Raw genomic sequence first — 14,433 nt, forward strand, 5'->3', positions numbered from 1 at the left:
TAGGACTTTTGAAGGCCAAAAAATTATAAGAAATAGGCTATCTTTAAAACCTTGTCATTAGATTATTTATCAATAGGCTACCAGCTCTCTCCTCATCTTCATATTTATTTTCTCTCAGTCTTCTTATCCTGGACTATTTCTACCTCTCCTAAAGCTGAACTTAGTCTTTTCATTTTCGTCTGTGTCAATGACGAAAGTAAACATAGGCTCAACAGATATATATACGTTTTATGAATCATTTTCTTAGACAAGTTAATTCACTCAAGGCTACCAGGAAAGCTGTAGCCTAAGTCAGTATTGCCATTAGGAACCTTCTGCAAGCTTTGGAATTTGAAAACGTCTGTTTTTAAATGTTAAAAGTAATTTTAAATAATACAAATTATATATAATGTCATATTCTATGTTAATTTTGACCACGAACCACGTGCAGCACAGCGAAAATAGACTCGGTGTGGAAACGATCGTTGGACTGCTGTATCCTGGAACGCATTGCCGGACCGCATCCGCGTGCAGTGCGAAAGTTCTAGTCTAACCTGTTAATATGGGTGCGGAAAAAAAATAAGCTCCGCATACGCATTGCAAACGGAGTATATGTGAAATGGGCGTGACACTGACGCTTTTTCTGTCAGTGGTAGAGTACCGGCTACATGCGAGAAGTAGCGGTACGCAAGAAAACATGCAGGTACGCTTTGGAGTAAAATGCAGAAGTGCCGGTACTGCGTACCGGTGAGTACCGCCCCACTTCGAGCACTGGGCCTAGTGCATCTGCATAGAAACTAATAAACAAAATACAAATATAAATACAATAAAACACAAATACACGAGAAACAAAGCAGTGCTTTATGTTTTTCAGGTAAATTAACTGTATTACGTATTAATACAGTTTATCTTTTGACTAAACTTTGATTAACTTTGGTGACACAAACAGCTGCAGGTATATTGGGTGCTGTCCCTTTAAGACGAATGCGCGTATCTAATACCGGTAATGACACGCGTCCGTTTTATTTTGACTGCGTTTACAGGGAAACTCGTTGAGACGGACACTGGCTTATTTTTTCGTGCACATGTCTGTTCAAACACAAATAGATAAGAAAGAAAAGGGAATTCGGTGTTCACGAACTTCACGTGCTGTCTGCGACTGCGTGGCTCTGTGCGCCGACAGATCTACACTTGGATGTTAAACATAATATATATAGCCTGATACAGCAAAGACAAAGTCGGCAGTATTGACGGCAAAATAGGCTACAGAATATTTCGTTCTGTAGGCCTATTGACGGGGCAATATTTGAAAATCGATAATTAGGTCTTTTTTTTAATTACAATTATATATGCATTTGTCAAAACCGAGAGACTTTCAAGCATCAAAATGTAATTTATTAATATGTATTTGCGCCTTCTATTTTGTCTGAAAACTTCCAACACTCTTGCGTGTCGCGTGAAAAATAGGCGTTGGTTGCGGTTCTATTTCTAGCACGCGGTTTCGGCGCGGCTCGAGAAGTGTGTGTGTCACGCAGGCATTGTGCTCTAACACAAGCTCTAACCAGTTAACATGAGAGCCGACATAAAAACGGACACTCCACGCCACGCAGAGAGAAAAGTGATGCAGTGGCAGATCCAGAGTGAGACAGAAACACTAGTGGTTCACGCTTGCGCACATACTGCTGGTTTGGCGCGCAGTGTTCTGATTCGCTTATTTCCTATTTACTTGTTGGTGGACGCAATCCAGAATTACTGTTGGTTAAATTATAATCAGACCCTCTCAACCCCCCCCCCCCCCCACCCCCCACCCCCTTTAAAAAAAAAACTCTTCGGATCTGCACGATTCACACAAGTCACCCAAACTGACGTGAAAAAAGCGGGAGGCGCCGAAAAGCGCGCTGTTTGCACCCCTGTTACTGACAGAAATTTTCATTTTTGGGTGAACTAACCCTTTAATATACCTCTCATAGAGCTTTTTAGATCGATCCCAAGGCTTTTTAGGTCAGGTAGAATCTGCGATCTCTTACCCAGTTGTAATTTTCTGGCTTCCATGGCTGCAATAAGGTGTGATTTACGCCAACTGGCAACCAAGGGTGTCGAAATACTATTGGGTAAATTGGCAGTGGGCGGAGTCACACAGACCAAAACAAAGACAAACATTTCGACAGGGAACACGCAAATTGAGGTCCCCATGAGGAAACAAGATCATAAATCATACAGAATGAGTTTTTTTGAAAATGTAAAAATGCAGAAAGTTTTAGTGATGGATAAGTTTAGTGTAAAGGGATTTAATATAGAGTTTGTGCAGTATAAAAATCATTACGTCTATGGAGAGTCCCCACAAAGATAGTGAACCAGATGTGTGTGCGTGCGTGAGAAGATATCTAGAGGAGATGCCCGGTCGCTGTCTCCGACGAGCAGGGGCTAAAATGTTGGTGACATTCAACCTTATGTAAACAAACACGCATGTAAACACAATGGACAATATTGTGTCATGTCCATATACTGTATTCAATGTGACAGGCCAACCCTCTAAAATGCTAAACAAATTTCATGCTAGGTGACTAAAATGTCTTTGATTAGCCAATGGCTAGTAAATTGTACCATTTTACTCGCCTGTGAATAAGTTAAAAAATAAAAGATCTAAATGCAGGGCTCGACAATAAGGACTGCTTGATGGCCAAGAGTTGGCAGAACTGTCACTTTCTGTACCTAATCTGTATCGAACTACCTGAAAAGCACTGTTTATTTAATTTGTATCTTTGTTCTATTGTGTTTATTTGTGCTATTGCTTGTGGTTTAATTATTTGTTCTTATTACACACTGTTTGCTTGTCTTTAATAATATTATTTCATATTACATTTACATAGAATTTTCATTTGCATTGTTCTTGTATAACATGTAAAAAGTCCGGCGAGTAATATAAAACAAATGTACTAGCCAATGGCGACTCAAGCTTCAGTGTGTCCATCAAGAGTTACAGGCCTATGAATGAGGCTCACCTTCCAAATTTTGATGATGTACCCATGATGCAGTGGGCTTCATCTGGCATTGTTTTGTGCTTTGCTTTTGTACGTCCCTGTCAGGATCCACAGGTCCCTCCTCATCATCGCTTTCCTCTCTGAGATCCTGATACACCTCTTCCTCGTCATCCTGCAGAAAGACCTTTTTTTACAGACAACTCTGTGATGGGTTCATGTTTATGCTATACCTCAAACTGTGATTAAATAGAACAATTCCAAGAGCAATTCAACGACACCAAGGCTATAATGTTATTGTTCTTCAAGGCACACATGTATTCATGTTGACAGTCGTACTTTCTCCAGTGGTACAGTGGGTAACACATGAGAGGGTGGGATCTCCTCATATAATAAGAAACTCTCTGAGCAAACACTACACTGTAGATTGAGGGTGTGTGTGTAGACTTACCCCCTCGTCCTGTAGCAGTAACTTGAGGCCTGGCTTGTCCTTCATCACCTCTGACACAAGGAATAGCGCACCACATATAAAGGCAGGGGTCTGCTCACAGCTGACCTGAAGTAACCTTTTCACAAAAGCCTTCACCCGTCTGATCACTATATCAGCTTTTACAGACTTATACAAGAGGTTGAGAAACATACTCTTTCTTGAGCATGATAATAATCCTGGGTCGAGCAATTTCCTGTGGAGAGCAAACAAATGGAGAAATGAACCATAATGCTCTCTGTGCCAATTTACCAATGACATGTACATATACAGCAAATATAACAGGGTTTTTGCAGTGTTTCTAAAATCAAATATAAGGCTTTATAACTTTTGAATACCTGCACAAAAATAATACCATGTGTCCATAGCAAACTCCTACAATATCAAAAAAGAACGAATCTCATATTCTTTCACTTAAACAGGCTGCAGCTCACATTCAACAGCAAAAGAGGGTAACTGCAAGTTTAAAATACTCAAGACATGTTTATTCAATATCTAAATTTTTACAGAAACACTGTGCACTAATACATAAATTAATATATCAACAAATTGGAGGTTCAGCGGATATTGGATTTTGCTTATACAATAATAGTGTGTTTAAAGAAAGGCAATAAAAAGATTTGTGCCGAGCCGATCCTAGTAAAATGCATATTTTCCATACTATAATGTTCATCTGAGGGTGAAAAAAATGCTACGGTGTTGGTTTTTCACTCAAAAATGCTGACAGTTTATGTAGACTAAATGATTGGAAAAGTGTTTCTCAAATCTTGTTCATTTTTAGTAAGATAGTCTGCATTGACAATACGTGCAGTTCCTTCTCTTTTTTAAATATGACATATCACTTATGTAAACAAGCAATTGTTCTTGCAAAAAAAACTATCAGATTAATTCAGACTTGGACTAACAAACAATGTATATAGACTAATTTTATGGCACGTTTTTGGAGCTTGTCAGTTACAATTCACCATCCTTTTAACCCCATTTGTCAAAGATGAAAAAGCCACATGGGGTTAGAGATTAGAACAGGGATGTGCAACTTCGGTCCTGGAGGGCTACTGTCCTACAGAGTTTAGCTCCAACCCTGAAAAAAAAAAAAATCACCTGCCTATAATTTTCTAGTAATCCTGAGGACCTCGATTAGCTTGTTCAGGTGTGTTTGATTAGGGTTGAAGCTAAACTCTGTAGGACAGTGGCCCTCCAGGACCGAAGTTGCCCATCCCTGGATTAGAAGATTAAATTAGATATAAAAGAAGACGAAGACGTTAGAAGACGTTTGTTAATCGGCCAAATATTCCTTTTCCATTGCTTCTGCAAAGCAGTATCATCTTGGATCATTTTGAAATATTGTAAGCCATATTTTGTTCTGTATTTCTTTGCAACACAATGTAGTGAGGTCTGAACTAAGTACTGCCACTTCAAATACTACAATAAGAATCATTATATATCAGTAATGTCTTTCTGCAGTACTAACTCCATTTGGAGACTTTACATTCCCCTGTAAGAGTGTTTTCCCTTACAAATGCTGTTTGAAATGCAGTACATGTTATATACACACACAACTCACTGATCGACAGGTGGCTGCTATCAAAACATGCTTGTGCGTATGTGTGCGTATGTGCACACGCTCGCTAAAGAGCACTCATTGCATGAAGCTGTGTGAGCAGTGATCACCAGCCTTTTTTTACCTTATTTAAATGGGATTGGTACCAAGCACTGAAATGTTGGTATACTTAAAATAGGGCTGAATCCAAAATCGGCCCCTAAACCCTCATACACAATTCCCTACGTTAGTTCACTAATACTGTTCACTTGAAGGAGTGAATGAAAAGAAGTGAGTTAATTCAGATAGCAGTTGAGCGTACATTGGTTGTACACTCGTTATTGCAGTGCAATGTGGGATTGAATAAGTGCACTCAATAACGTCCACTATGGATTGGGACACCAATACAAATGGCCATCCCCTAAAATAATGCCCTATTTAAGGGTATAGGGGGCAATTTTGGATTCAGCCAAGGTTTAAATTCAGTGCACCTGCCACCTAGACTCATTCCGTTAACTTTTTAGTCGTTCATCAGAAGAATGAGCATTGGTTTACCTGTAGAGTGCTACATAATAGCGATCTGAAATGGTCTGCTGGGAGTTCATGACCTGAAAGAGCAGCATGAGGGCTTGGACAGCCGTGTTAAATCTGACGATGTGGACCACTTTAAAAAGCGTGTCCAGCTGCTTGCACACATTCTCATCCCCACTCTTCGCGTAAGGATACGCTCGGTTCACTCCGGTTAGCAGAGCGCTGAGCATTTTAGACTCTATATCCTTCTTCTTAACACACACATTGAAGAATGTGAAGTAGATGGTGATGAGTCTGGCAGCGAGGTCCGCTTCCTCGTGACTCAGGATGACCTGGTTCAGGAAGCATGCGGCGTAGTACTGAGCCTTCGCACTGATGTTGGACCTGAACATGAGGCGCTCGACCTCACAGCACACAACCATCTTCATGTTGGGGTGTTTGTGAATCACGGTTTCCAGCAGGTGCGAGGCTTTGCAGGCGATTTTGTATTCAGGATCACCCAGTTTGTTGACAACCTGCACCAGAAGCGCTTTCTCCTGCTCCGGCTGGTTGCACAGCAGCTCGTAGGCAGTGGCAAGCGATCGCATTTTGGTGGTCTGGACCGTATCGTGAGCCATTGCGTCCAGTGCGACGACAAACTCTGATATCTGAAACTTCAGCTGGTGCTCAAAGTACCAGAGGATCAGCCTGCGGTCCCGGGCGTCCCTGTTCCCACTGGCTTTTTCCTCCAACTGATCAAAAGGATGCTGTGAGAAAGTCCAAAGTTTGCGGTTATTCGGTAGAAGGTCGCTGAGAAGCAGCTCTTTGAGAGTATCCAAAGCCATAAGGCCTTGTCTGCGACTCCCTTTTTTTTTCACCTGGGACACAAGGCTCTCGATGTGCTGGAGACTGTGAATCGGAGCATCCTGAATTAACACGGTCATCGCCGCCATCCTATCAGTCAGAGTCCCCGTGGACACCACGCTCTTCATCCAGGTGGAGTTGGCACCTTTCTGGAAGTTCTTCTTGGTTTTGTAGAGGACAGTTTCATTCTCGTAGAGTTTCTGAGCCAAAGCCTTGTACTGAGCAACCAGAGACTCATTCTGAGGTACAGACGTGCTCTCAGAGGTGTACTCCATGTCAAACCACTTACCCCCGGGTTTGAGAAGAAGAGTCTGCCGTGGGTAAAACTCAAACACGTTTGTGCTCTTTTGTTTTTGCTTTTTTTGCTTTTTTTCAAGTTGTGTAGATTTTACAGGGGGTTGTTTGAGCTCTTCTGTCGAGGGTTTAATGGCATTTTTCACAACAGGCTTTGAATCCTCTTTCAATTTGGCACTTTTTGTCCTTTTCCCTTCTTTTTTGCTTGGCTCCGAGGATTTTTCATCCTGTCCATCTGGAATGATTTGTTGCCCTGCATAGGCACGAATGCCCAGCTTTTTAATGAAATCTTCCAGCTCTCCCTTCTCCAGATCATCAATTGCGTTTTTCTTTCCACCATTGAGGAGCTCGTTCGAATCGCTGACGTTGGCCAGCATGACATAATCGGCCTGTGATGACACAACAACATGATTTATCGACAAACAATACACATTACACCATATTCTTGATTACTTGTGGAAAAATTAGGGGTCGAGTGAAAAAAATATACAGTAGTCTACATTTGAAGTGGATCAAAAAAGTTGTCCTAAGACAAGAACGGGTATTGTTAAAAATTCATGTATAACTTTGATGAAAGGTTTTGATCCACTTCAAATGTTGACTACTGTATATAAAACTGAAAAACAGAATTTCAATGCAGTTGAAAAAGAAACGAGCGATTAAATATCATAACTCCTGCTTTAATCAGTCTAACCAGACAAATATACGTGTACAGATGTACATCTAGAAAATGCACATGCACATCTTAGTATGAATGAAGGTTCTACTTGTACATTTATATGCTTCAAGCAGCTGCTCTAAGAAGGTAAAATTCTTTTAGGTTGAATTATGAATATTTACAGCAGATTGTTGTATAATTTTTTTATTTTATTGTTACATTTATTTCTACTTGTAAGGTTATTATTAACAAACAACTGGTCAATTTGCTGAGTTTTGACTATTTTTAGGGCCCAAGCCCTGAAAGGGCGAAGGCCCTATTGTTTCCGGTAGGATTATTTATTATTAGGGCCCAAGCCCTGAAAGGGCGCAGAGCCCTATTGTTTTCGTTAGGATTATTATTAGGGCCCAAGCCCTGAAAGGGCGAAGGCCCTATTGTTTTCGTTAGGATTATTAGGGCCCAAGCCCTGAAAGGGCGAAGGCCCTATTGTTTCCGTAAGGATTATTTATTAGGGCCCAAGCCCTGAAAGGGCGGAGGCCCTATTGTTTTCGTAAGGATTATTAGGGCCCTAGCCCTGAAAGGGCGAAGGCCCTATTGTTTTCGTAAGGATTATTAGGGCCCAAGCCCTGAAAGGGCGAAGGCCCTATTGTTTTTGGTAGGATTATTATTATTATTATTAGGGCCCAAGCCCTGAAAGGGCGAAGGCCCTATTGTTTCCGGTAGGATTATTATTAGGGCCCAAGCCCTGAAAGGGCGAAGGCCCTATTGTTTTCGGTAGGATTATTATTAGGGCCCAAGCCCTGAAAGGGCGAAGGCCCTATTGTTTCCGGTAGGATTATTATTATTATTATTATTATTATTATTATTATTATTATTTTGTCAACCTTTCGGGCACTTTTGGGGCCCTTAACATGCTCGAAAACTCTTGAAATTTTGCACACACGTCAGAACCCGCGGCCATCAGGGCCGGACTGAAGCTGGTACCCGGGCGTGGCAGGGGGGCTCGACAGCGCCCCCTGGAACGGGATCCAAACACGTGTCCATAAATCAAACACGCTTGCATGTAATAATATGAAACTCGGTACACATATAGATCTCATCGGGCCGAACAACTTTCGTGCTCTAAGTTTTACGCCAGCCCAACAGGAAGTTGGCTATTTAGCGTTGTTTGGAAACGCATGCTGTGGAATTTAATGTACTCCTCCTAGGGAATTCATCGATTCGCCTCCAAACTCGGTGTGCATGAAGTCAAGACATTGAGGATGCTAAATTGCGGACGGATTTTTGATATCTCGAACGGTTTGGCCGTGGCGAGGAATCGAATTTATGGCGAGAAAAGAGAAACACGGAAGTGGAATAACTTCTGCATACATTAACTGATCTTGATGAAACTTCAGCAGTGTGTTCGTGGTAAGAGGCCGATCAGATGGATGTAGCTATTGTGAGTCAAAGTTATAGCGCCACCAACTGGCAGCAGGAAGTGTGTCACTTTCAACATGCTTTTGACAAAAGTGGGGGGGTTAGTTTTAACTACAGTAAAGAAAAAACAGTTTGTATATTGTTCTCATCAAGTCGGACAACTTTCTAATTTACATTCAATAGCTCTGGCCATCAGGAAGTCAGATATTTTGGTCTGAATGTGAATTTTTTTGCAAAATCAGCCTCTGAATTTTTAGCCACTCCTCTTAAACTATTTATTTTATTCGTACCAAACTTTTTCAACATGATGAAACTACATTATATATGCTAAATTGTGAATGGATAATAAATATCTCAAACGGTTTTGCAATGGCGAGGGATTAAAGTAATGTCCAAAAAGGAAACACTAAAAATCTTCTAAAAATGTAATTATATACCATTTATTTCTATATAAAAGAATACAAATATCACAACTAAACCCATTTTATTCTGTTTTTGCAATTCAAGAAGAATGAAAAAGTTAAAACAGGCTATTTAGTGCTATTTGGTTCAACAAAAAAGCAAACATAGGGCTATACTGCCCTCTTGTGTCCAAAAGGACATCAAAATAGTATATAAAACTTTTTACCAGGTAGGCCAATATTGTATTTAAATATACATGTATTAGGTATGTGTCTGAGGATATTTTCCCACCGGTTAATCGACGTGTGACACGAGTGGGTGCTTTTAAATCGCTAATATAATAGTGTAAGAAAAACAATGATAATGTTGCACACACAAATCACACACATGTGGCAAAGAATGATGCTTTTAAACAACACTAAACCGCCATTTGGTGTCGCCAGGCATCCATCTTAATAAGCGAGTCATTGATTCATTCGTTCAAACGATTCGTTCGAATGAGTCGATCATGATTAAGACAGATGTTTATGGATTGATCATTCAATCTTTGAGTCAACCGATTCGTTAAAAATGCTGAATCGTTCAGTTATGAGAAAACACGTGATGGTTCTGCCGTGATCTTTGTTTAACTATTTTCGCTGCTGAAACAGAACAAAAACAGTCAACATTGAATCTAAAATGTAAGTGACTTAATTGTAACTGTTTATTAACCTGTTGTATGAAATCTAGGGGTGGGAGAAAAAATGTATTCTTAGATGCATCGCGATGCGGACGTGGACGATTCTGAATCGATTCACAAATGTCAAAAAATCGATTCTCTAAAAAAATATTTTTCTAATAACGTAATATTGACGGAAGGCAAAAGGCGGAACTCTAAGCGGACGTGCGTGCAGTCTGTGGCGCGCACATAACAGAGAAGTTTCTTCTGCTCACCAAGGCTGCATTTATTTGATTAAAAATACAAACAAAAACAGTAATATTGTAAAATATTATTCCAATTTAAAACAGCTGCTTTCTATTTTAATATATTTTAAACTGTTATTTATTCCTGTGATCAAAGCTGAGTTTTCAGCATCGTTACTCCAGTCGTCACTGTCACATGATCCTTCAGAAATTATTCTAATATGATGATTGATACTCAAGAAACATTCATTATTATTTTAAATGTCGAAAACAGTTGTGTACAGTCTTTGATGAATAGAAAGTTCAAAAGAACAGCATTTATCTGAAATCTAAAGCTTTTGTAACGTTAAACACTACCGCTCAAAAGTTTTGGGTTAGTAATAATTACAATTTTATTTTTGGGGGAAATAAATAAAATAAATCAGTACTTTTATTTATGAAGGATGAGTTAAACTGATCAACAGTTACAGTAAAGACATTTATAATGTTAAAAATATATATATTTGAAATATATGCTGTTCTTTTGAACTTTACATTCATCAAAGCATTTTGAAAAAAAAAAAATCTGTACACAACTGTTTTCAACATTGAAAATAATAATGAATATTTATTGAGCATCAATCATCATATTAGTATGATTTCTGAAGGATCATGTGACACTGAAGACTGGAGTAATGATGCTGAAAACTCAACTTTGATCACAGAAAAGAATTACTATGTAAAATATTTAAAAATTGAAAACAGCTGTTTTAAATTGGAATAATATTTCACAATATTACTGTTTTTGTTTGTATTTTTAATCAATAAATGCAGCCTTGGTGAGCAGAAGAGACTTCTCCTAAAAACATTAAAAATCTTACTGACCCCAAACTTTTGAACAATAATATATCACTGATTCTTGAGATAAGGGACAAAACATGTCCCCCATCAAAATGTTGCAATTTGCCTTAAAAAACAATAAATTATTTAATTTAAAAGGCTTTAAAAGTTGGATATGAAAGACTTGTGTATGTTTAGACCCTTAGTTTTGTATATATTTATATTATTTCATAGAATTTTATAAAATACCGGCACTGCACTATGAAAGCCCATGCAAATGAACTCGTCCTCCATAGAGGTCACAAAATCAAAATGCAAAAAAAAGTGTTTTAAAATGCCCAAAATGCACAAATATGAATATGAGGTTAATTGGATGGCTTAATAAAATATCACAAAATACTTAAAGTGAACATTGCATTATTTTATACATTAACAATAGCCTTTCAAAATCTGTCATCAATTCATGTCAACTCCGTCAGAAATGTTTCAAATTCTAAATAAATCAGGCATATTTTGGTCAACTTAACCCTGAGGACCCCCTTTGACTTCTATCTGTTGATGAATGCAGCAGTCCAACACATGGTCTCGTAAGTTTACTTTTTTATATATATATTCAGCAAACAAGTTGAAATCCCTGTGGTCACAGCTTTTATGTGTCAACACTGTCTTCAAAGTAGGGATGATTTCAATCAAGAATTTTGAAATAAAAATTGGTAGTTTTGTTTAGTTTAATGGCAGCTGGCAACTGAGGAAAATAAAAATGGCTACCATTTATTAGACGTGATTAAGTTGAAAAAACATGTTGTTTTGTCAACTCCGTCAGATGTCAACTCTGTCAGATATTTTGTCTGACGGTGTTGACATGTAAGCTGACGGAGTGGAAAAGTGCTTCCAAGGACTCATTAAGTAATGTATAACAACTAAATAACATGATAATATGATCTAAGTATACATGTTGATTGACTTAAAATATCTTAATATACCCAAATGCCACATAATAACTTTAATAAAAAAGTATTTTTAGTTAGCTCTCAGCCTATTGTGTCCTCTTGCAAATCATTTGTTAGATTTACATTTTAGTTCAAATATACACTGAACAAAATTATTAACGCAACACTTTTGTTTTTGCCCCCATTTTTCATGAGCTGAACTCAAAGATCTAAGACTTTTTCTATGTACACAAAAGGCCTATTTCTCTCAAATATTGTTCACAAATCTGTGTTAGTGAGCACTTCTCCTTTGCGGAGATAATCCATTCACCTCACAGGTGTGGCATATCAAGATGCTGATTAGACAGCACGTTTATTGCACAGGTGTGCCTTAGACTGGCCACAATAAAAGGCCACTCTAAGGCCTTGTCCACATGGACACGGGTATTTTTATAACCGTGACTTTTTTTTTTTAAGCGGTTCGGCCGTTCGTCCACACGGAAACACAGTATCAGGTCACTGAAACCGAACATTTTTGAAAACCCCTGCCGGGGTGAGGATTTTCAGAAACGCCGGTTGCAGTGTTGTGTGTAGACAGTAAAACCGGGGTTTTTGCTTCAGATTCAGGCTTCTGATTGGTCAACGTGGCTTTACGATTAGGGTTATATCGCCGCCTGCTGGTGTGGCATGCTCTTGACAGTGCTTGATAGCGTGTTTTTGCGTTTTCATTTAGGCGGACATTTCTTTTAAACAGAGTATGTGTGGACGGGATTTTTTTTTTTAAAACACAGGAGGAAAAACTCCAGTTATAAAAATACCCCTGTCCGTGTGGACTAGGCCTAAAATGTGCAGTTTTATCACAAAGCACAATGCCACAGATATTGCAAGTTTTGAGGGAGCGTGCAATTGGCATGCTGACAGCAGTAATGTCCACCAGGGCTGTTGCCTGTGAATTGAATGTTCATTTCTCTACCATTAACCGTAGAGAATTATAGAGAATTTAGCAGTACATCCAACCGGCCTCACAACCGCAGACCACGTGTAACTACACCAGCCCAGGACCTCCACATCCAGCATCTTCACCTCCATGATCTTCTGAGACCGGCCACCCAGACAGCTGCTGCAACAATCGGTTTTCATAACCAAAGAATTTCTGCACAAACTGTCAGAAACCGTCTCAGGAAAGCTCATCTGTATGCTCGTTGTCCTCATCGGGGTCTCGACCTGACTGCAGTCCGCATTGTAACCGACTTGAGTGGGCAAGAGCTCATATTCGATGGCATCTGGCACTTTGGAGAGGTGTTCTCTTCACGGGTGAATCCTGATTTTCACTGTACAGGGCAGATGGCAGACAGCATTGTATGGCATTGTGTGGGTGAGCGGTTTGCTGATGTCAACGTTGTGGATCGAGTGGCCCATGGTGGCGGTGGGTTATGGTATGGGCAGGCGTATGTTATGGACAACGAACACAGGTGCATTTTATTGATGGCATTTTGAATGCACAGAGATACCGGGACGAGATCCTGAGGCCCATTGTTATGCCATTCATCCACGACCATCACCTCATGTTGCAGCATGATAACGCACGGCCCCATGTTGCAAGGGTCTGTACACAATTCCTGGAAGCTGAAAACATCCAAGTTCTTGCATGTCCAGCATAGTTACTGGACATGTCACCCATTGAGCATGTTTGGGATGCTCTGGATCGCGTATACGACAGCGTGTTCCAGGTCCTGCCAATATCCAGCAACTTCACACAGCCATTGAAGAGGAGTGGACAAACACTCCACATGCCACAATCAACAACCTGATCAACTCTATGCGAAGGAGATGTTGCACTTCGTGAAGCAAATGGTGGTCACACCAGATACTGACTGGTTTTCAGACCCCCTCAATACAGTAAAACTGCACATTTTAGATAAATCGGGCCGATATTTGCGGGTTTGACGTGTATTGGCATCGGCCGATACGCGGCTGCTGCGTTCGCCGATAGTTTTTTCCCGGCATTATTTACAGACAGGCGTCCGTGGGCAGCTCTGTGTTGCTGGAGACGCTGCAGTTCACGCACAGCCCATGCACTGCCCCTCCCACACTAGCAGAGTGCTGGAAGCCTCTTCAAGACAATGGCAAGTTTTAAACTTTCAAAGCATCTTTTAACTGTTTGACTTAGCTGAAATATTGACATACACTTTAAAAGTGGAAACACGTTGCTCTATATGTGCGTGCAACTAAGCAAGTTTGTGGGTCCAAATGGAAAACGCGAATGCCTCATCTATAAAACTGCTTGTCATTGTATTTAGGGAGCTGCAAATAGCTAAGTTTGAGGCTATCCATATGCATACGGCAGCTGTTACAAACACTGGTCATAGGATTAAATAATGCCGACGTTGTTCCGTGATATTTGTGGGAGTTTTATTCAGCGACCACCTGGCTGAGGTTTGGACGTGTGATCATAAAAGCAGCGACGCGGTTGCGACACATCGCGCTCGTTTGTCCAGGCGCTCCTATGCCGTGGTGAGATGAAAACATCGAAACTTTTTAGGGCCTGTTCACATATCGCGTCTTTTGCGTGCTCAAGTTCGTTATTTCAAATGTAGGCGCGCGGTATGCACGCTCATTATGGAAGCGACGGGCTCGTTTTTTCCAAGCGC

General features: G+C 40.1%; 1 protein-coding gene across 1 annotated transcript in view; it reads right to left on the reverse strand.

Annotated features, from left to right (window-relative positions):
* cebpz (CCAAT enhancer binding protein zeta) overlaps positions 1–14,433 on the reverse strand; it is a 69,494-nt gene that overhangs the window by 12,392 nt on the left and 42,669 nt on the right. Inside the window, exons 2-4 of the mRNA XM_081379424.1 lie at positions 5,540–7,041; positions 3,409–3,640; positions 2,982–3,132 (exon numbers count right to left, since the gene is read on the reverse strand). Of these exons, the coding sequence (XP_081235550.1) occupies positions 2,982–3,132; positions 3,409–3,640; positions 5,540–7,041 (1,885 nt within the window). The remainder of the gene's footprint in view (positions 1–2,981; positions 3,133–3,408; positions 3,641–5,539; positions 7,042–14,433) is intronic.

Source organism: Scardinius erythrophthalmus (genome assembly GCF_964197995.2).
Source record: "Scardinius erythrophthalmus genome assembly, chromosome: 11".
Classification (NCBI taxonomy): domain Eukaryota; kingdom Metazoa; phylum Chordata; class Actinopteri; order Cypriniformes; family Leuciscidae; genus Scardinius; species Scardinius erythrophthalmus.